The 22,948-nt window shown below is 38.7% G+C and overlaps 3 protein-coding genes across 7 annotated transcripts in view; all 3 read left to right on the top strand.

Moving 5' to 3' along the window:
* The window catches only part of COL12A1 (collagen type XII alpha 1 chain), a 1,021,934-nt gene that overhangs the window by 811,692 nt on the left and 187,294 nt on the right, over window positions 1-22,948 (top strand). The window lies entirely within an intron of this gene.
* LOC126952142 (cytochrome c oxidase subunit 7A2, mitochondrial) overlaps window positions 1-22,948 on the top strand; it is a 1,153,643-nt gene that overhangs the window by 1,103,955 nt on the left and 26,740 nt on the right. The window lies entirely within an intron of this gene.
* Window positions 2,046-22,948, top strand: part of TMEM30A (transmembrane protein 30A) — a 32,942-nt gene continuing 12,039 nt past the window's right edge. The window contains exons 1-3 of the mRNA XM_050786516.1: window positions 2,046-2,629; window positions 19,874-19,981; window positions 22,572-22,679. Coding sequence (XP_050642473.1) covers window positions 2,081-2,629; window positions 19,874-19,981; window positions 22,572-22,679 — 765 coding nt within the window. The 5' untranslated portion in view covers window positions 2,046-2,080. The remainder of the gene's footprint in view (window positions 2,630-19,873; window positions 19,982-22,571; window positions 22,680-22,948) is intronic.

Below are 22,948 nucleotides of genomic sequence, written 5' to 3'. Positions count from 1 at the left end.
GCTGAAAAAAATGTTTCAGCTGGGTAAAGATGCATATTGTGGTGGCAGAATACAGTAGTAGAAAATGAAATGGAGGGATATCAAGACATCTGGAAAAGCAATTTCATCCATCTGGACCTCATCTGAAAATGTTAAGTTTTAGAGAAGAATCTCAGGAGGTTTCAGTTCTATAAATGTTTCAGTCAAAATGGAATTTCTAATAAAAAAAGAGACAAGGGATTAACTCATTTTCCTATGAACAAACAAAAATAAAGAAAAAGGAAGCAGATAAATACATCACAATCACTCAGCTCACTAGAACAAAACCAAAAAATGAAGGTAAAATGACCATTTATACAGAGTGCTGGAATAGCAAAATATTAAAAAATGATCAAATTTAGTGGGCATGATGATATAGGCAGAAATGGGGAGGAAAAACCTGCCTTATATGTACTTTTGCAATATGCCCATATTTTGGCATACATTTTTACTAACAGAACTTAGCAAAATAAAAGGATTCCATGACTTCTCCATTAACTGTGATAGATTGTTTCCTATTTGAGCCTGGGGTTGAAGGTAAACTTAACAGATCAAAACAAAATATAGACCTAAGTATGTCAGCAGTGCTAAGAATGTGAGCATGAATGTCATGTAAGAGCAAACCCAAGCAAGTCGGTTATTAGAGGGCAACAAGTATTGTATCACTCTAAACTCTGCCTAGTATGTGATTGGCTCACATTTTTTAGACTTGTGGTCATTTTGAAAAAAATTTAACTGTAAATTTTTTTTTTTTTTTTTGAGATGGAGTTTCACTCTTGTTGCCCAGGCTGGAGTGCAACGGCGGATCTCGGGCTCACTGCAACCTTCGCCTCCCGGGTTCAAGTGATTCTCCTGCCTCAGCCTCCCGAGTAGCTGGGATTACAGGCCCGGCCACCACACTCGGCTAATTTTGTATTTTTAGTAAAGACGGGGTTTCATCATGTTGGCCAGGCTAGTCTCGAACTCCTGACCTCAGGTGATCCACCCGCCTCGGCCTTCCAAAGTGTTGGGATTACAGGCGTGACTCACGGTGCCCGGCCTAACTGTAAATTATGAGGACCAAGCACTCCTTATTTTCTCTTTCCTCAGTTTAACTTATTTAAGGCATTACTGCAGACTAAGCCTAAAAGTAATTTATTTTCAAATGATGCGACTTACTCTCTGGCCTAGATTTCAAAGATGTCAGTATAATGTGGATTGTATATAATTGTTTAAATTTTACAAATAACATACGCCTATTATAGAAATTTTGGAAAATACAGAAAAGTGCAAAGAAACAGGAAAAAAAAATCCTTCATCCGGTCAACAGAGTTACCATTATTCACTTTTTAGTTCCGCTCTATATTATACTTCTACAGTCGCTACACTACTCTAATATCCTGACTTAGTCACCTTTTACATCACGAGTATTTCCTTGGGTCATTAAATATCTGGCACTTTTAAAGTGTTTACGGGGTATCTTATTTTGTAGTAATGCTATATGTCCTGGTTTTTACAACAGTAAGAGAAAAAGCTACAGCCTATTACAAAACACTTCCTATATCAATGAGCAAAAGAGAAAGGTGGACATAGAAAAGGGGGAAAGTAACGTGAGAATCAGCAATAGAGAAAAAATAAGTGAGAATCGCTTAATTAGAGGCAAGATAATAGGGCTAAGTCACATTATTGATTCTTGACTTTAGGACAAAAGGGGTACATGTTACGCACCTGTGTTCCAAGTTTATAATTGCACCTTGAATAGCGATTTATTTAATTAAACTCGCGGTTTTACAACCTAAGCAAATACTGCTAATTCTCCCCCGACTCAATCCCCCTTGAGGCCGCCTTTAAATGCTCCGACTCCCTTCAGAGAAACCCTCGAGGTAAAAAGAAAAACCTGTCTGGCAATCCAGACCTGCAGTCGCCACTACAACCAGAGTAGCAGGCAGGTGTGTGCTAACTAAAGCCACGGCCAACAGAGCAAAGATACGCCTACAGCGCAGGCTCGGAATCCCCTAGCTCTAGGGCCGCGCATGCGCCAATGTAGCTTCGCGATCGGGTGGCTGAGTCCGTCACAGGACAGATGATCAGGGTGCGTCCGCCTTTTCCTTCCCCCTTCTATCCTCCTCCCCTTTCCCCTCCCCTTGTCCCTCCTTCTTCTCCCTCCTCCCTCTCTCCCTCCCTCTGGCGTCTCCAGCCGACTTACGCTTCCTGTCCGCGGCCTTTGGCGGAAGAGTGTCCCGCCTCTTCCGCTCTACAGCGGAGGCGGCTGTGGCGGTGGCCCTGGTGGCGGCGGCGGCGGCGGCAGCGGCGCTCGAGCGGTTCCTGTCAGGGTCAGCCGGCGGGCCGCCTGGGTGGTCCACCTGCAAGTGGCGGAGCGGTGCCCCGGGGATCGATGGCGATGAACTATAACGCGAAGGATGAAGTGGACGGTGGGCCCCCTTGTGCTCCGGGGGGCACCGCGAAGACTCGGAGACCGGATAACACGGCCTTCAAACAGCAACGGCTGCCAGCTTGGCAGCCCATCCTTACGGCTGGCACGGTGCTACCTATTTTCTTCATCATCGGCCTCATCTTCATTCCCATTGGCATTGGCATCTTTGTCACCTCCAACAACATCCGCGAGATCGAGGTGAGGGGAGGGAGCTGTGGTGGGAGTTGGCGTTGCTCGGGAGGACGGTCCTACGCGCCCGCCCCACTCCTTTCCCAGCGCCCTGAAGCCAGGTGACAGGCAGACCCCGCGCCGCCCCCCACCCCCTTCCCTCTGTTTTTTCTTTCTCTTTCTGCGGGTTTCCTGAATTTGCAGCTTTGTCCTAGCTTTGTCTTGCGATTTACGAAAGAGCAAATCGACGGGATGAGCTGAGACGGAATGAATGTTTAATGCAGAAGATGGGTCAGGTGGAGAACGCTTCTTCAGTAGGCGGTTTGTGTGGTTCCATGGGGGATTAGCGGGGGTTGTTCACGGAGGTAAAAAGAGAAGTGGGGGCGGGGGCAATTGTAGCTAGGTAGATGCAACCCTGAGTGAATTGACAGGGTCAAAAGTGTCATTACCTTTGTGGGCGTTATCCGAAGACACAGAGATGAACACCTTGGCCATTGTTGGGAAAAGAACCAGAGTCGTAGAGGTATTGACGATTCTAATGTAAAGAAGCTGTCGCATGTTATCAGGTCACGTATGAGGACTTACGACAAATGTGCATAGTACTTTTCATTTTGAGCTAATTCGATATTTTCAGTTGTGGGGCAAGATACACAGGAAAGATAACCTGAAACTTCAATTCTGGTTTTGCTTTTAGGCTACGTTTATTAATGGGCCCTACATTTGCTGGTCTTTTTTTTTTTTTTTTTTTTTTTTTTTACAAAAAGAGCCAGTGACCACATTCAGGGAGTAAGTTGTCCACTGTCTACCAAACATTTTACTGATACTAACTTTGCTGAATATGTAAGACATGACAGGAAAACTTGGGGAAACATTTCTTTGTCAGAAGCACAGTATCTTTATCTGTAGGGGTGAAGATGGTTGATAGTACACTGTATTAATATATGCTGTATAGGTGTCCAGTATTAAGCATCTCTCATCTTTTCTTGCATATCTGAGAATGTTGTTGTTTTCTAAATCTATTTGAAAGGGCAGGAACTAGTAAGAAGTTCTCTTGATTCCTTCTGTTCTATTTATACACACACACACACATTTTAATAAATATACTTACCTATGTGATTTAATGGGACTTTGAGAGTAATTTTATTTTTAACTACTGAAATAGGGATGGGGTTCCAGTTTAATTTGCAGTGTTATCTCTAAAAGCAAGATTGATGTGTTTTGTAATTCTACAGTGCTTACTTCAGTGTTGACGACAGTAATAAGAATAGTATCTATAGCATAACTAGTTTTAAAATTTTTTACTAAAAATTTATTCTCAATTTAATAACTAAAGAGTTACAGTATTTTTTTTCAGCATGTATTTTAGTTTGTTTTATCACCTTAATCTCCCTAATAATCCTGCAAATGTAGTACTTCTTGTTCTAACCATACTAGGATCACACATTATATTAGTATATGGGCAAAGTGGTGTCATGCAAGGAACATGGGCATTGGCTGGGGTCAGGCAGAGCTGGTTTTGAATTCTAGCTCAGCTACTAACCAGCTCAGTTTCTTGGAAAATTTCCTTAATCTCTCTGAGCTTCAGTTTCCTGCAAAATAGGTAGAATAATTCATATCTTCTAAGGTGTGAGAATTAGAAGCAATGTAAATAAGATGTCTGGCAGTAGGGATCTGTCTCCTGATCCTTAATCAGGAGATGAGAAAGAGAGAGTTTGAGATTTGACAGTAAATTAGTTAAGAGTATTATAAAAAATGAGACAGAAACTCAGGTGTCTTGACTCCCAGCTTTAAGCTTTCACCCTACACTAAGATCCTTACTGCAATGTTAATAAAGTAGAAGAAAATAATTTAACATCTGAAATTTGAATGATTTTATTTAAACTTCTTAAGATAAGATGAAAATAGCAATAATTTGGAATTGTATATAAGTTAGTATTTTCAGAGCTCAACTTCCATTAATATTTACCATAGTAGAAAAATAAATGTTTAACTTTTCTTAAAATCTTTGGGTTTTGGAGTAAAATAAGGTTCCTCACACTAAGTAGTAGACAAAATAGAAATTTTTCAAATAGCTCTCATGTGTAATTCTGATTTCAAGTTGCCTGAAGAATCTGCTGCAGCTTAGCCTGGTTAAAAGGGCACTGAAGAGTCAGGGAATTAGGGTTGAAATCCCACCTCTGTCACTCTGTACTTTGTGATCTTAGGTATAATTTTGAGTCCAGTTTCTTTACTTGAAGAACCAAAAGATTCAGATTAAACTGCCTCTAAGAGGCTGTTCAACTCTAAAATTCTATGATTTCCAATTCAAATGTGATTTTTAAAAAACTGGATGTGTTTAAATTGTATTGCCTTTGGAGCAAGAGGAAATGAAAACTAAGAATAATTTAGAATTTTTTACTGACAATGAACATACAGTTGTGCAGACAGAATCCACATATGTATTTTTAAAGTTTGGATGCTGGATATATAGAGAAATGCTTCTGAATTGTGTCTGGAGTTATTAGAAAAACCTACGGAGATTCCCCAAACACACATACTTGTTTCCTTCTTGTTCTCTACTCTGTTAGCCACTAGTTGTAATTGGGTAATGAGAAGTTCTTACCAACATTCACTCTCATACTGTAAGTTACTCACACTTTATTTTTTATTTGAGAAAAATCTTCATTGCTATATTAGTTCAAATTACTAGGGCAAAGGAGACTTGTCAAATCCAAATGCTTTTGTAATGTAGTTTAAAGTGCCAAAATCAAAAATTCAAACTTTTTCAAGTATAAAATCACTGGATTTTTCTCATTCCTGCAGAAATATTGCACTAAAAATTACTACTTTTGAAAAGTGTCTTGGATACCCCTGGAAAAAGATATTTTCACATTTTAATGCTTACATTTGGTAGCAGATTTCCTCTACTTGTTAGATTTATGTATCTTATTTAGTTGGTTTTTAGATTTTCAATAATCTAAATAAAATGAGGCTAATAGAAAATCATAATTCATCATTCATGAGAAAATATTTTAAATATTTAATATCTTCATTTATTATTAGGAGCAAGGAATGAGGATTTCCTTTAATTTGGCAGTTGTGAGTCAGGCACATCTTTCAAAGGCATTAATTTTCTAGTCTAGGGCCCTTGTTGGTGAGACTGAGATGCAGAGGTTACTTGAAAAATAGTGAGGTTATTCTTAACTTTTGTAAAAGTATTTATCAGTGTGAAGTTACATAGTTTTAAATTTATGGTTAAAGTCAGATTAGGTTGTTATTCAGATTAAATTTAAAAACTAAACATTTACTTCGTGTTGCCAAAAGCATTCAAGGTACATTTTCATGAAACCTTAGTGAATTAACTCCCCGTTCCCCACGTTTAATAAACTCAACTTTCTTCTTCACCTTATTATTTTATTTATTGCCCTCGATTATTTAATCCTGATTATTTGCTGTTGCCCTAGTTTCTGATAAAAATTTTTATGTATGTTTTTACTCCTAAATTGAATTATTAGGTTATAAGATTTTTAAGGAGATTAAATTTTTCATCTGTATTTAGTAATGTTTGTTATACTTAGCCTTTAGCTAAGAGTCAGGGAAGAATAAGTTTCTTTGTATAAATGATTGTTAAAGATTAGGCACTTTTATTTTAAAAAGTTTGAAGTTTTAATATTCAAGTTGATTTTAGTTACTTAGAAGCCAACTTTTGGAAATTAAGGTTTGTGGTGTTAGTGTTTTAACTTGTTTCTCAAGTAATGTTAGTACTAAGAGCAAGGAATGTGAAAGTAAATATGGCCAGCTGGAATATTTTACATGGCCCAGGAGCATTTTACAGATGAACATTTGTAATCGATTTGATGATAGGAGAGCACTAACTTTGAATCTCAATTATGAGAAATGTTTCCTCCAAAATTTCCATTCTTCGCATTAGTATTAGTAGACATATGTTACCAAAAAATTGTACATATTATTGATGCATTTTGAATTTTATCAATAAAAATTGTTGCAAATTTGTTTTCTCTCTTGTTGCATAAGAACCTACATACCTAACATCCTGGTCCATGCTTCTGGGTCCGCAAAGCCTGATGTATTTACTTTCTGGCCTCTTACAGAAAAAAATTGCCTGCCCCTGACTTGGAGTTTTAATAAATCATACCACCAAAGTTAGCATTTGCTACACAAATAGCTGTGTTTAATTTACATGTTCTAGTCCTCAAAAATTGTTCAAGGTAGGTGTAATGATCCCTGGCAATTGCTTAGGTTCTGTCTTTGTACAGATTTAGTAGATATAAAATTTACCATTAATCTTGGCTTAGGAACATCATTCTTCATTTCTTTGTCACAGATAAAAATCAGGCAGCCTAAAGAAAGTTGCTTTAGAAAGTTTTATTTTAGTTACCTTTTGTGTTCATTAAGGTCTCTCAAAAAGACTTCAGATAAATTTTTTAGTGTGGAATAATCAGTTCAAGAGGGAGTACTTAAAATACGATTTTTAACTTAATTTGACTAATACTTAAAATGATGTACCTTATTACTCAGCATTTTGTTGAATGACCTTTTCAGGTCTTATATTGATTTCTTTTTTGACAAATTTACATTCAAAATGGAAGTTTTCCAGTCCTTTTCCTAGATAGTGTGAAAAATGCACATCCTTCAAATTCTTCCTTTCCCACTGCATTAAATTCTGAGTCTGTTTCTTAGGAATAGGATGTATTTTTAGAATTACCAAGAAGAAATGCCAGTTTGATTTGGGTGAACAATTACAGTGATAGCAAAACAAAGCTGAGAAATGTGATATCTCCTATCCGCTCATCTACATCTGTTCTATTTTGCCTCTGGTTCTTCGTCTTGGATTTTAGCTAATGGGCAAGTCTCCAGATTATCATTGTATTTTGCACTGTGCCTTGTATGCTCTTGACATTAGTAAGCATTAATTTTTCAAAATGAGGGAACTGTAGCTCCTCTTCCACTTGGTAGCCTCTTTTGTTTCTAAAGATAGGAACTATGTGCTTTAGTGTGAACTTTATTTTTTAATAAAGTTGTTACAACTCATGGTAACAACTTTTTTCAAAAAATAAAGGATTGTTAGGCCCAGAAGATTTTGTTAGGGTTTGGACATTATGTCTGGCTACCCTTGAATTTTAGCTGATAAAGGATGTTGTGGTTTTATTTGATGGTGAAAACTCATAAGCTGAGTGAAATTTACAAAGGATTTTAATCAACACTGGACATTTTCTTCATACATTTTCTTCAAAGTGCATGTCTGGGAATAGTAGGAGATAGGGAGAGTTTGGGAACAGGACTTCCCTCCCCCACTGCCATCTTTTTGGAGGAGAGGGCCTTCTTAAGGAGCTTGGCATCTTTTGGGGAAGACGAGACACAATAACAAGAAAACTACGCGTTGCTAGGTGAATGGCACAGTCAGAATATCCTTTGGTAGTTCAGAGGAGGGTGCAATCACATCTATTTCTAATGACCATGGAGAGCTGTGTGGGAAGTGGGCTTTGAGCTGGTACTTGATAAATACCACTTCTTTAGGTGAGGTTCAGATGCATTCCAAGAAAGGTGATTAATATGAACAATGATCTAGTGGCAGGAAATCAAAAAGTGTATAGATAAAATAGGAGTAAGGGCAAATTAGCTGGTGCTAGATTGTGGATAGTCTTGAGTATTTGATAACGAATATATTAAACCGGGGAAGTGACATGATTGCTACACTATCAGGAGTGGGTTCAGCAATGAGTAATTTACAATTTTCATTCTCATGTAAAATGCCTTAGGAACATAGTATGAGGCAGCCGTGTAGGTTCTGTTTTACTGAGTCTTCGCTTGATGGAATCATTTACTACCCAGCCATTCTTAGGAATTGGCTCTCATGTTCACAGTTTGGCATGGAGGCTAGGGTTCTAATTGCCTTTTCACGGAAGCAGTATGGAAGAAGGGGTGAACAAAGGGATAAAGGCCTTTTAAAGAAGGTTCTTGAAAACTGCCATGTACCACCTCCACTTAGTAATAAGGCCACACAAGCTACAAGGGAGGCTGGAAAATGTTTTCATTCGGATAACAAGGTTCTCAGTAAGTGAGAGTTTTGTAGTGTGGAAGAAGGATAGCATAGAAATTGGGGTGAGGGGTTGCTGTTAGCAGTCTCTGCAACATAGGGTTAGAGGAAGATTTATCTGGTGGTGAAATGGTATGTCATCAGGATGAGAGCTCAAGCTCATATAGATGTGAAAGTAGTTTAGACACTGGAATTAATGTTTGTGTTTTTATATTGATTATAATATTGAATCAAACTTGATTTCATAGTAAAAGGCATTAATGTGTTTTTTTATGTGAAAAGTGAGTTAGGCATGTGGCTTTGCTGATACTTAAAAAAAAGTTACAGGAATATTGAATATCATCTTCCTTTTGTTTTCTTCAACCTCTTTTTTCCATCTCTGTTCAGCATACAAATGTGTTTTGGTTTCTCCTTAAAAAACAAAAATATCCTATCTTATTTTTTTAATTTTTTATTTTTATTTTCTTTTTCTTTTTTAGAGACGAGGTCTTACTGTGTTGCCCAGGCTTCATTGCAGTGGTACAGTCATAGCACACTGCAACCTCGAACTGCTAGGCTCAAGCAGCCCTTCCACCTCAGCCTCTTGAGTAACTAGGACTATAGGCTCATGCCACCAGGACTGGCCAATTATTAAACTTTTGGTAGAGCTGGGGGTCTCACTTGGTTGCCCAGGCTGGTCTTGACCTCCTGGCCTCAAGCAGTCCTCTTGCCATGTCCTCCCAGAGTTTTGGGATTACAGGCATTGTTAGCCATTGCACCCGGCTTTCTTTTAAAAAAAATAGGAGATGGGGTCTTGCTTTCGCCCAGGCTGGAGTGCAGTGGCATATTCATAGCTCACTGTAGCCTCAGACTCCTGTACTCAAGTGATCTTCTTGCCTTGGCCTCCTAGATAGCTGGGATTACAGGCTCAAGCCACTGTTTCTGGCTTAATTGTATTTCATAATAAACTATTATTAATGACTAACATTTTTTTGAGAGTTTGCTAAGAGTTTTTACATACATCATATTGGTTGATATAGTGACACTTAGCAAGGGTAACATTATTCTCTCTGTGTTTTTTTTTTTTTTTTTTTTTTTGGATAAGGACATTGAATCTGAGATTAAGTCTTCTGTTTAGTCACACAGGTGGGATTCATACTTTAGCCATCTGACCTCTTGTTAATTTCCTGTATTCTCTTTCCACACAATCTGTTTAAAAAGAAGGGTCTGTGCTTATTGATAATGTCCATTCCCATCTCCCTTCAACTCCTTAATTTGCTGCATTTGAAGTATGTTAAATGGTAAAAAGTCCTATGAAGAAAAATGAAGGAAGGGTTGATGGTTTATAATTTTAAATAGTGAAGCCAGGGGAGGCTTCAGTAAAATGACATTTGAATAAAGAACCAAAAGAGGGAAGAGAGTGAACCATATTGATATGTGAGGGAAGAATGTTCCAAGCAGAAGAAATAGTAAGAGCATAGGTCCTGAGGAATGTGCTTAGTTAGGTGTTTGAGGAACGACAAAGAGGCCAGTATGGCTGAAGTACAGTGGGGAGAATAGTAGAAGATGAGGGTATTGGAAGTATTGGGGGGAATATCACATGAACCACTATAAGAACTTTTTCTTCTCTGCTCAGTTTAGTGGGAAGACATTGAAAAGTTTTGCACAGGTAGGTGATATTATTTCACTTATGGTTAAAAAGAGTCACTCTGGCCTTGATGTGGAGAATACTGCCTGGCGAATAAGAGTAAAGTAGGGTATTTCTGATAGGAAAAAACCAAAGCATATTTCCTAGTCTCACACACCATTCAACACATCTGATACCGTGTGTGTGGAGATTTTTCCCTGCACACCATCCAGTTCTGACACCAGATTCTCCACCACACACTGTCATGCGCGTCCATGTGAAGAGACCACCAAACAGGCTTTGTGTGAGCAGTAAAGCTTTTTAATCACCTGGGTGCAGGCGGGCTGAGTCCGAAAGAGTCAGCGAAGGGAGATAAGGGTGGGGCCGTTTTATAGGATTTGGGTAGGTAAAGGAAAATTCCAGTCAAAGGGGTTGTTCTCTGGCAGGCAGGAGTGGGAGTCACAAGGTGCTCAGTGGGGGAGCATTTTGAGCCAGGATGAGCCAGGAAAAGGACTTTCACAAGGTAATGTCATCACTTAAGGCAAGGACTGGCCATTTTCACTTCTTTTGTGGTGGAATGTCATCAGTTAAGGAGGGGCAGGGCATTTTCACTTTTTTGTGATTCTTCAGTTACTTCAGACCATCTGGGCATATACATGCAAGTCACAGGAGATGCGATGGCTTGGCTTGGGCTCAGAGGCCTGACACACACCAACTGGGTGTCCTATAATTTCATTAAATTCTGGCACTATCTACTAGGAGATAGTATCAGATCCCACAGGGTAAGGGCTCAGTCCCACAAGACTGCCCTTCACTTCAGATGCCAGTTGCAAGTCCCAGGCTGCAACCTGTACTTCTGGACAAATTGCTATAAACTGGTGTTCCCATGACCCCCTCCTTGAGTTTGCTTTATTTGCTAGAGCGGCTCATAGAACTCAGGTAAACACTTTACTTACGTTTACCCATTTATTATAAAGGATATTACACAAGATACAGAGTAAAAACCAGGTGGAAGAGATGTAAAGGGAGATGTTTGGAGAAGGGGGTCAGAGCTTCCGTGTGCTCACTTGTGTGCCACACTTCAGGCACCTGCATGTGTTCAACTATCTGGAAGCTCTCTGAACCCTGTCTTTTTGAGTTTTCATGAAGGCTTTATTAGGTATGCATGATTGATTCAATCATTGACCTTTGGTGATCAACTCAAGTCTTCAGTCACTCTGCCCCCAGGGACTCAACCTTCAGTCCCTTTCTCCTTCCCACAAGTTCTATTCATGCCTTGGTCTTTCTAGTGACCAGCTTCCATCCTGAAGCTGTTTACGGGGCCCCAACCACCAACTGTCTCATTAGCATATGAAAGACACTGTTATCACTCAGAGACTGTAAGAGTTTTTTTTAGGAGCTCTGTACCAGGAAACTGGGAGCAAAGATTAAATATGTATTTCTTACTGTAAATCACAATATCACACAGGAAAACCAGTGAAGAGGCTGTTGGAAGTAATTCAAGCAGGAGATGATGGTGGTCCCAGTAGAACGGTTGCAGTGACAAGCAGTTAGATTTAGAATATATTTATAAAAGTAGAGCTAGTAAAATTTTCTTATGCAATTGATATATGGGGTGTAAGAGAAAGTAAAGAATCAAAGATGACCAAGATATTTTGGTTTGTAACTGAAGGGATCGAGTTGTCACTAGACTGCAGGAAAATGAGGTTTTAAGTAAGAGGATGTGGTGGGGGAAGTAGAATAAACAGTTCAATATTTGACTTGTTAGGATGAGATGCCATTAGACATCCAAGTTGGGAATAATGAGTAGGCAAACAAATATATGAATTTAGAGTTCAAGGGGAATGTTGAGACTACAGTTACACATTTTGAGGGCTAATCAGCATAGATGATGTATAAAGGCCTAGTTAGCATAGATGATGTATAAAGGCCTAAGATAGGATGAAATCGTAAGAGTGATTTATAGGTCAAAGAAAAATGAGAAGATCCCTGAGTCACTCTAGTGTTTAGAGGTTGGGGAGATAAGGAGGAACTAGCAAAGGAGACTGAAAAGGAGCAGCCAGTGAGGTAGGACAAAAACATGGACACTGGTATCCTGGAATCAAAGGAAGAGCATGTGAACAACATGCCAAATGTTGTTGCTCATGGTTCACAGAAGAGCAGGACTGAGAACTGACTTTTGATTTAGTGACGTGAAAAGGAGTGGTGAACCTTACAGAGAGTGGCATCACCATCCACAGGGTTTTTCATGCCAGAAACCCTGGAAATCAACCTAAGTGTATTTGCCCTCATCCCATCTCTAGGCACTAAGTTCTGTAGATTCTGCCTTCTCTTTCTTTTGTGAAATCTGTCTTTTCTGTTCCTGCTGCCACTTTATTAGTTTAAGTTCTCAACATTTCTCACCTGGATTATTGCAGTGGCATTCTGTCTGGCGTTCTCTTTAATCTCTCAGCACATTGCTGCCACAGTGATTCTTTTTAAGAGACTAGTCTTAATGTTTCCTTTTTTTTATTTAAAATTTCTCCTATGGCTGTTTCTGTCTAGCATTCAGGATACTGTTCAAACCCCTTTACATAGAGTGTAATTTTCTTCATGATAGACTACTTTCTTTTTTTCTAGTCTCATCTCCTACCACTCCCCTACTTTATGCTCTAGTCATGGCAAACTACTATAGTTTCTGGAATGTGGCATGCTAATAGTTTATCAGAAATGATCTTCCTTTTCTTATTCTATCACATTTTTAAATGTAGTTCCTATTAACATGGAAAGTCTTCCTTGATTCTCCTTTCTCCACCTGGTATATATGCTTCTCTCAGTTTCCAGAAGTACTAGCTTACAGCCTGCCTTAAAATTGTTATCCTGTAATTATTCATAAATGTGACTTTCTGTCCCATTTGTAAATTCTTTTGTAGCATGAACAATGTATTTTTCCATTTTGTATTCTCATCCTGTAGACAGTGCCTAGCACCTAATAGGGACTCAGCTTTGAATGAGTGATGGAAACTCAGTACCATCAAAACATCTTAACAGTTTGTTGAGAGTTTTTTGGTCATCTGAATGCTATTACGGGTCTGAAGGAGTTCTCGAAATTACCCAAGGAAAATATTATATACTATAAGTCAAACTTCTGTAACTGTGATATCCATCCATATCTAAAAGCAAAACAAATTTGCCTATTGAAGAGTAATCCAGGGAATGCTGAAAATTTAACAAACGGGTTAATTGGCAAATGTTGCAGCAAAGAGAGACAAATATCGAAACTATATCATGTTCCAAGCACCCAGTCAGGGATGTAGTCTTTCTTTGTACCGTCTCCCTGTAGAAAACATCTGCTCAGCAGCTCTCATGGAGAAATTTGCTGACTACTAGACTAGGTTGTATTTCCATACCACCTGTACTTTTTTTTTTTTAAAAATCAAAATATCTATTCTACTTTAATATTGTTTTCTGTGTTAGATACTGAACTCCAGGAGGTCAGGTGCTAGGCTGAATCATTGCTGGGACCGTAGAGGTACTCATAAATGTTAGGTGAATGAATGATTACCTCATGATGGGCAGTCAGAAAGAAATTAAGGTCCCACTTCCTATCTGTTTATATGCAAATATTTGATTATGTTATTCTCCTCAAAACTCTTCAGTTCCTTATTTCCTGCTGGACATTTTAACATGCAGGGTTGCTTAGCTTTCTGAGGCTTTATTGTCAGCAGCAGTAACCAGCTCTGGCTAGCTTAGACAGGAAAACAAGTATTAAAGGAGGATTGGGTAACTCACACACAAAATGCATGGGACATATAGGGAATCAGGTTTGGAGACAAGTGGGAAGTAAGGGAGTTTTGAAAGTATAAACAGTCTAGGCCGGGCGCGGTGGCTCAAGCCTGTAATCCCAGCACTTTGGGAGGCCGAGACGGGTGGATCATGAGGTCAGGAGATCGAGACCATCCTGGCTAACACGGTGAAACCCCATCTCTACTAAAAAATACAAAAAACTAGCCGGGCGAGGTGGCGGACGCCTGTAGTCCCAGCTACTCGGGAGGCTGAGGCAGGAGAATGGCGTGAACCCGGGAGGCGGAGCTTGCAGTGAGCTGAGATCCGGCCACTGCACTCCAGCCTGGGCGACAGAGCAAGACTCCGTCTCAAAAAAAAAAAAAAAAAAGAAAGTATAAACAGTCTGATCCAGATGCCACAGCTGCTGTTGAATTTTTCTTGCTGGAATACTGCTGTGACTGCTCATTTAATCACACCCACTCTTTGTTTCCCAGGATTCACTGCTTTATGTGGGAGTATCTGATTGCTGAGTGTAGCTCTTGTACCTTTACCCTGGCTACCATGGGTTTATGGAGAGGAAGAACCCATCTCTGCCTTTGATTTCTGAAGTGGGAGGTGGAACCCTGCATCCTTCCAAAACTCACAGTGGACAATTCCACAAAACTTGGAAACAATTCCAATGATTGCCAGGGTAATTGTATTTTTAAAATGAGATGATTTGTGTTAGAAATAGATAATCGGTGCCATGGAGAGAAGTCAGCACAGCGACAGAGGACCTCTCAGCAATTCAGTCTTTACTTTCTGCAGAAAGGGTGCTACTGACAGATGGAACAGTGACGAGAGCACACTTGAACAAGGGAAAAGCAACATATTTATCCCTTACGCATTTGGGTTGTCCTCACTGCTGTGTCCTGCATCCATTGACTGGAGCTGGACCTCACAGTCTTAAACTGATACCCGATTTGCTAACAACCTAAAACTTTCCTAAGTAGGTAAGTGCAAGGGAGAACAAAGAAGGAGAGGAAGTTGCTTATGAAAGGTTTAAGGAAGCAATAGCAAATCCAAATAAGGAAGGGGCATAAGCTATGAGCTAGGACTTGCCTGGGCCTGTCCAATCATGCCTGAGTAAGCCAAAGCAACTAACTGGGCTAAAGTGTAAGAACTAATAGTTGATAGGAGGCTTTAGAGTAAGAAGCTATTATTTTTAGTGTCTATTATTTTGTTTTTAAACCAAGACAAGCTTTGAAGAGGAACTTTTCTACTTTCTGCATGTGTATTAAGTACTTAAAATGCCTGGCACTTAGTATACATTCAATAAGCAGTAGTCAGTGAAATACAGTATATAGTTTTGGGTCCAGTTTACATTCTTAGCCGCCTCATTTCCTTCCAACATGAAAACGCTATAAATCCAAAATGTGTATGCTATTGTCCTTAAATATACCTAGTGCTTTCCACCTCTGTCTTCTCCATATGCCACCTCTTTCTCTCTTTTCCGTCTTTCTTTTATGGCTCTGTTCAAATCTTTGCTGATTCTCAGTAAGAAAGAAGTACTGGTCCATCTATTTATTATTTCTCTATGCCATCCACTTTGGCACTTAGCATTTTATGATAGTTTTCTTGGTATTTATATGTTATCTTTGATAAAGTAGTCTGCTAGGGGGCAAAGGGGACTGATTATTTCTGGGGGAAAAACAGTTTAGTAGAAGGAACGTGAAGCTTGGAGTCAGAAATCCTTGGTTCCAGCTTAGCAGTAGCTATTACTATGTATGTGACCTTGGACAAGTTTCTGAATGTGTTCTTTTTATATAAAATGGAGATAATGCTATAGGATTTTGGTGAGGGTCAGATGAAATATGTATGAGAAGGAAAAGGCTGTGTAAACTGTACACCGTATGATTGCTTTTGTATGTATCTTGTACCTAATGTCATGCCTTACATATAGGCTTAATATATTAATGATAATGATTTTTTTAAATAGTCGTATCAGATTTTCATGGCATCAAAAGACATGTAATTTTTTTTTTGAGACGAAGTCTTGCTCTATCGCCCAGACTGGAGTGCAGTGGTGTGATCTTGGCTCACTGCAAACTCCGCCTCCTGGGTTCACACCATTCTCCTGCCTCAGCCTCCCGAGTAGGTGGGACTGCAGGCACCCGCCACCATGCTCGGCTAATTTTTTTTTTGTATTTTTAGTAAAGACGGTTTTACCATGTTCGCCAGGATGGTCTCAATCTCCTGACCTCATGATCCGCCTGCCTCGGCCTCTCAAAGTGCTGGGATTACAGGCATGAGTCACCGCGCCCGGCAAGACATGTACTTGTAGATACATTTACAAAATTGTAATCAGATTGTGATGAAAATGTTATAGCTATCTTTTATTTTGTTCATGTATAATTTAATATTCAGTAATTACTCTTGGTTCCAATAAAATGTTATATTGTTATATTTTATACTGTAGCATAATTTATTAGATTTCAAATTCCATCAGATTATTTTTGTTCAGTTAAATAAAGAATATGATTTCTCTTGCAGATTTTGCCCCTAGAAACTAATTCTAGAGAGAGTGATTTGAGACGGTTCTGTTCAAAAGCGTACAATACGGGAATAAGTCCAGCTGGCAACTTTTTTTTTTAATGCTTAGATTAATCTTAAGAGGGAGAAAATGTACAGAGATTTTAAAATATAGTTTGTTTTTCTGAATGGTCTTTTCTTTCCTCTCTCCAACATCATAAAACTTGGTATTTAAATGGAATATTGTGCATGAAAAGGCCCCAGGTGCAAAGTTGTGGTCCAACAGGTCTAGTGAAAGATTACATAGGCTTTGCTTCTCTTCATTTAGGAGACCTGTGTTTTTAGTTTGTTTTAGTTATATGACTAGCTCTTAGAGTTTTCAGTGAAAGAAAATTTTCTCTAAACAATTTCATCAGTAAACAAATAAGCTTTGATGGAAACCGTTTCTATAGGAGGTTATACTGGAATTTGACAAAACCAAGTTTTGTTAAGCAAATGTATGATTTTTTAATGCAGCTAAATGTTACACCTTACCAAGGAGGACTACAGTGTCTTAATCAGCTGGGTGATACCTTCCAATGGGTGGGTTAAACAACCAACGTTTATATCTTGTAGGTCTGGAGGCTAGGAAGTCCAAGGTCAAGGTACTGGTAGATTCAGCTCCTAGTGAGGTCTCTTTACAGGGTTGTAGATGGCTGCCTTCTTTCTTTGTCCTCAGATAATAGAGATTGAGAGAGCTGTGGACTTTTTTCCCCGTCTTATAAGGACACTAATCCCATCATAGGAGCTCCACCCTCATGACCTCACCTAAATCTGATTACCTCCCAAAGGTCCCTTCTCGAAATACCATCATACTGGGGGTTAGAGCTTCAACATAGGACATTTAGGGGGACACAAACATTAAGTTCATAACATTCAGGTGGCAAGTGAGCATATAAAAATGCTCAACATCATATGTCAATAGGGAATTACAAATTGCAACAACAATGACATATTACCACATACCTAGTAGGATGGTGAAAATCCAAAACCGACACCACCAAATGCTAAGGGAGAATGTGGAGCAACAGGTATTACGACGGAATGCAAAATGGTACAGCTCCTTTGGAAGTCAGTTTGGCAGTTTCTTATAAAAGTAAATATACTTGGCTGGGCGCAGTGGCTCATGCCTGTAATCCCAGCACTTTGGGAGGCCAAGGCGGGCGGATCATGAGGTCAAGAGATAGACACCATCCTAGCCAGCATGGTGAAACCCCGCCTCTACTAAAAAATACAAAAATTAGCTGGGCATGGTGGTGCACTCCTGTAGTTTGGCTACTCTGGAGGCTGAGGCAGGAGAATCGCTTGAACCCAGGAGGCAGAGGTTGCAGTGAGCCGAGATTGCGCCACTGCACTCTGCCTGGCGACAGAGCGAGACTCTGTCTCAAAAAAAAAAAAAAAAAAAAAAAAAAGTAAGCATACTCCTACTGCATGACCCAGCAATTGCATACCTTGTATTTACCCAAGTGGGTTGAAAACTTAGGCCCACACAAAAACTTGCACATGGATGTTTAACAGCTTTATTCGTAATTTCAATAACTTGGAAGCAACCAAGATGTCCTTCAGTAGGTGAACAAATCAATAAACTGTGGCACATCCAGACAGTGGATATTATTTATTGCTAAAAATAAATGAACTATGAACCCATGAAAAGACATATAAAATCTTAAATGAGTATAAGTGAAAGAAACCAATCTGAAATGGGTACATAAGGTATGATTTCATATTCTGGAAAATACAAAGCTATGGAAACAGTAAAAAGATGAGTCCTTTCCAGGGGTTAGCAGAGAGAGGGATCAATCAAGTACAGAGGTTTTTTAGGGCAGAGAGACTATTCCATATGATAACACAATGGTGGATACACATTATACGTTTGTCAAAACCCATAGAATATACACCAAGTGTGAACCCTAATGTGAACTGTGGGCTTTGGGTGATGGTAATGTGTCAATGTAGGTTCGTCGATTGTAGCGAATGTACCACTGTGATGTGAGATGTTGATAGTGGGGGAAGTTGTGTGTGTGTCAGAGGCAGAGGGTATATGGGAACTCTGTACTTTGTTCAGTTTTGCTGTGAACCTTAAACTATAAAAAATAGTCTATTTTTATGGCAGGAAAAAAAAAGCTTTCAATTTAGCTATCAGGCCAGATCTTCTGACATCAACCAGTATACTGCAGTTCAATTCTGGAACTAACCACCCTGAATTAGTGTCAGACTCCACAAGTTTCAAGAGCATGGTCCCCAACAAGACTGCCCCCGCTTCAGACACCAGCTGCAAGTCAAGTTCTCCGGCCACTCATACTTGTCAACTGGCTACAAATCCAGGGGGTTCCCAAGACCCTTCTCACTGCCTCGCCATAAGATTTCCCTGAATTCAGAAGCCATTTGCAAGTTCAGGGATCTCCAGGTCACCCATATTTCTGACCAACTGTCTATATATTCAGAGGGGATCCTAGAAGACACATATAGCAAGATCTCGAAGAGTCCTGAATGCAGAGCTTTTATGCCCTCTCCCTGTATACTTAGAACGTAGTTCCCTCCCAGCACATTAGTGGATTCACCAACCAGAAAACTGTTCTTCACTTCAGTGTCTAGAGTTTCTATTGGGACTTCATGATGAAGACTTGATTGATTGAACACTGATTGAACTAAATTTTTAGCTCCACTTTCCTCCTAAGAGGTTGGACTGGGCCAAAGGCCCCTCATCACACAATTAGTCTTTCTGGTGACTAGCTGCTATCCTGAGCCATCTTGTTAACATAAACCCTGGTGTGAATCAAGGGGCTTATGAATAACAAAGATACTTTTATCACCTGGGAAATTCCAAGCATAAAGCTGCTTGCCGGGAACCCAAAACAAAGACAAATTCAGCACCAGGTGTTGAAAAAACAGTAGCTCTTGATAACCTAATTTTTTTCAAAAGTATATCATGGAAAGCTGGACTGAAAAGTATTTAAGATTGTAAGATTTAAGAGGATCTCTGTTAATCTAGTATTTTAATAGTTAGATGTTTTAGCTATGTAAGTCTTTATCATGCAGTTTTGAATTTTGTGTATATGATTTTATGCATAAATATATTTCTTTGATGAAAAGAAGAGAGGACTTTACTTGGAAAGATCAGCCAGTAGAACAACAGAGGACCCTTTCCAGTTTTTACCACTTCACAATGTCAAACAGATGACCTTAAAAACAGTTTTTGTCTGGGCTCTAGTTCATTTCATTGGACTTAATTTTCCTTTTAATAGCAAGTTATTTCAGAGTGTTTTAGGTATCCACTTTCTCTAAGGAAGTGCTTAGTTATATTTTTCTCTTGCAGATTGATTATACCGGAACAGAGCCTTCCAGTCCCTGCAATAAATGTTTATCTCCGGATGTGACACCTTGCATTTGTACCGTTAACTTCACACTAGAAAAGTCATTTGAGGTCTGTGTTTCCAAGTAATGTGCTAGAAAAGCCATGCTTTAAAAAATACTGATATTGTACTAAATGTCTTTTACTAGGTATTTTCCTTTTATAGAGGAGTCACTTTAATTTACTGGAATTTATAGGCTTTTGAGGAAGATCGTTTTATGTGTTTGGCTGTTGGATTTTGCTGTCTGGTAATTAAATACATTTATTTGAATGGTTTATTTTAGTTCTTTGTAGACAAAATTTAAGACATTGTATTTTATCCTTTCACTAGATAATTTTATGACTGTACAAATCAATTTTTTATAAAGGTATATATACTTGTATTTTTAAAATTATTGCTCAAATTATTTTGCATACTTACAATACTAAAGCAAGCTTTACTTTAGAAAATAATAATTCTCCCATCACTTAATTGAATTATTTTTAAGACATATGAAGCATTGTAAAAAATGCAAACACTTATTAAAACCTTACTGATCATTTATGTTTTTTATAAGTAGTTAGAAATCCATCTGTTTGCATTTACACTGCCATTCTGAGCACATGCTAACGGACATAAAGATTCAGATAGGCATGTAAAGACCACTTTGTATTCTCCTGTGCCTGAAAGTTGAGCTTAAAATAATTATTCTTAAGGGAGCAAAACTGCATTAATACATGCCAACTTTTTAGATTTTCTGCACTTAAGATTTTCTAAAGGTATTGATGACTTTAATAGTCCCTAATAGTTGGTTGCCATCTAGTGGTTATAGATGCTCTTGCACTGAGATAAAGGACAGGATAGTGCTGTCTTTGAATAAAACATGAAAACAAATTTTGTAGAAGACAAATGTAATTATTTAACTTTGTTTCAGCAGAAACAAAATATACATTTAAAGCATCTTTATAAGTCCATGATTTTTCAATGTGATGGGCAGGCAATAAAGATGCAATAAGTTCTGCTTTTGTCAGAACAGGCACAATTGAAGAAATGAGAGACTAGTAGTGATACAGAAGCGCCATTATTTTTCTCTCCCATTCCAAAAATACTTCCGAACTTGTTGTTTGCAAAGGCAGTCAACCTCAGATTCATTCTCTTGTGGATTCTGTGTTTCTTTACAAGCTCAAACTTTGAATTGGAGTAAACTCTTTTCAGGGAACTTCAAGTAGGTTATTTTGTCTCAGTGTTTATTCAAAGAATCTCTCAGTTTGCAAATTGAATTTACTTTACCGAATCTTGAGGTAATACTTCCTTTTAAAACAGAATATTCATTGTCTCAATTTCTGTGATGCAATTTTGATATTCCCCCTCTTCCACAAGAAAGTTTCCATGTAAACATTTTCTTTATATAGAATGGGAAAATTTGCATGGTTTGACATTCGAAAGTCAAGCATTAAATAATTGATAGTGTATATGAAAATCAGGCCGGGCGCGGTGGCTCAAGCCTGTAATCCCAGCACTTTGGGAGGCCGAGGCGGGCGGATCACAAGGTCAGGAGATCGAGACCACAGTGAAACCCCGTCTCTACTAAAAATACAAAAATTAGCCGGGCGCGGTGGCGGGCGCCTGTAGTCCCAGCTACTCAGGAGGCTGAGGCAGGAGAAGGGCGGGAACCTGGGAGGCGGAGCTTGCAGTGAGCCGAGATCGCGCCACTGCACTCCAGCCTGGGCAACAGCGTGAGACTCCGTCTCAAAAAAAAAAAAAAAAAAAAAAAAAAAAGGAAATAGCAAATCAAATGATGTATGCTTATAATATTACTGAATTACTTTTAATTAAGGATAAGAATATAGAAAATAGAAGTAGCATCCAGAAATGAGAAAATAGCTTAATGTTTGCTACTTATAAAAATAATCATTTAAATGGCTTCTTAGCATCTTCTAAATAATTGTAATGTTTATAGGTTATCCTTCTTTCCCAGGTTATTTCAAAGTTTGCTCTATTAAATATATTAAAGTACTTTTCTTGATTATTATAAAGTGCTTATTATCATAGAGACTCTACTAATTAGTAGTTTATTAACTCATATAGTATCCTCTTGAGGAATTTATTACATCCCAATTGAAGTTCAGAATTCACTTGGACAAGAAAAAAATGAATGTTTCAGCTGGACCTGGTGCTACAAACCTGTAGTGCATACCTCCCAGCATCTAGGGACAGAGGTGGGAGAATAGCTTGGGCCCAGGAATTAAGGGCCAGCCTGGGCAGCATAGCAAGTCTGTAGTCTCTGGGATTAAAAAAAAGAAACAAGTTTGACCATTATCCCTGTGAAACGTTGATGCTAACTGGGTGAAGACCAGTTTGAATTAGAGAAAATTTTAAATTGCAACTAGCTCAGAGTAGGCTAATAGATTCTTTGAAGATTCTTTTTTAATGTAAATAGTACTTCTTTGATGTCTTTAAGGATAGTTTTAAAGTTTACTTGTGGAATTTTGTAACCTACTTTCTTTAACCTTATTTACAGTTGTGCCATTTTAGATTGCTAAGTACTGGTGGAATTTACCCCACTACCTATTACAAATTGTAACCTAGTAAAGTCCAAATTACGTAGCTTTTATGTACACATGAAATAAGTTTATACAGAATAGTTTTTGTACGAAAATTTTTCCCTCTCTGTTTCTCTAGGGCAATGTGTTTATGTATTATGGACTGTCTAATTTCTATCAAAACCATCGTCGTTACGTGAAATCTCGAGATGATAGTCAACTAAATGGAGATTCTAGTGCTTTGCTTGTAAGTAAAATGATAAATATGAAAATATGATATCTGTAAAATAAGAATATGTGGTAACTGTTCAGTTAGAATTGTTAGGATGAAATTAAAGTGTTGTCATTTATAGTTTGTATAGTGAGGATTTTTTTTTCCCCCTGAGATGGAGTTTCACTTTGTCGCCCAGGCTGGAGTACAGTGGCACAGTATCGGCTAACTGCAACCTCTACCTCCCAGGTTCAAGCAATTCTGCCTTAGCCTCCCGAGTAGCTGGAATTACAGGCGCATATCAC

The sequence above is a fragment of the Macaca thibetana genome, chromosome 4 (genome assembly GCF_024542745.1).
Source record: "Macaca thibetana thibetana isolate TM-01 chromosome 4, ASM2454274v1, whole genome shotgun sequence".
In the NCBI taxonomy this organism is placed as follows: Eukaryota; Metazoa; Chordata; class Mammalia; order Primates; family Cercopithecidae; genus Macaca; species Macaca thibetana.
The sequence above is the reverse complement of the archived record's forward strand: the minus strand, read 5'-3'. Positions and strand labels throughout refer to the sequence as shown.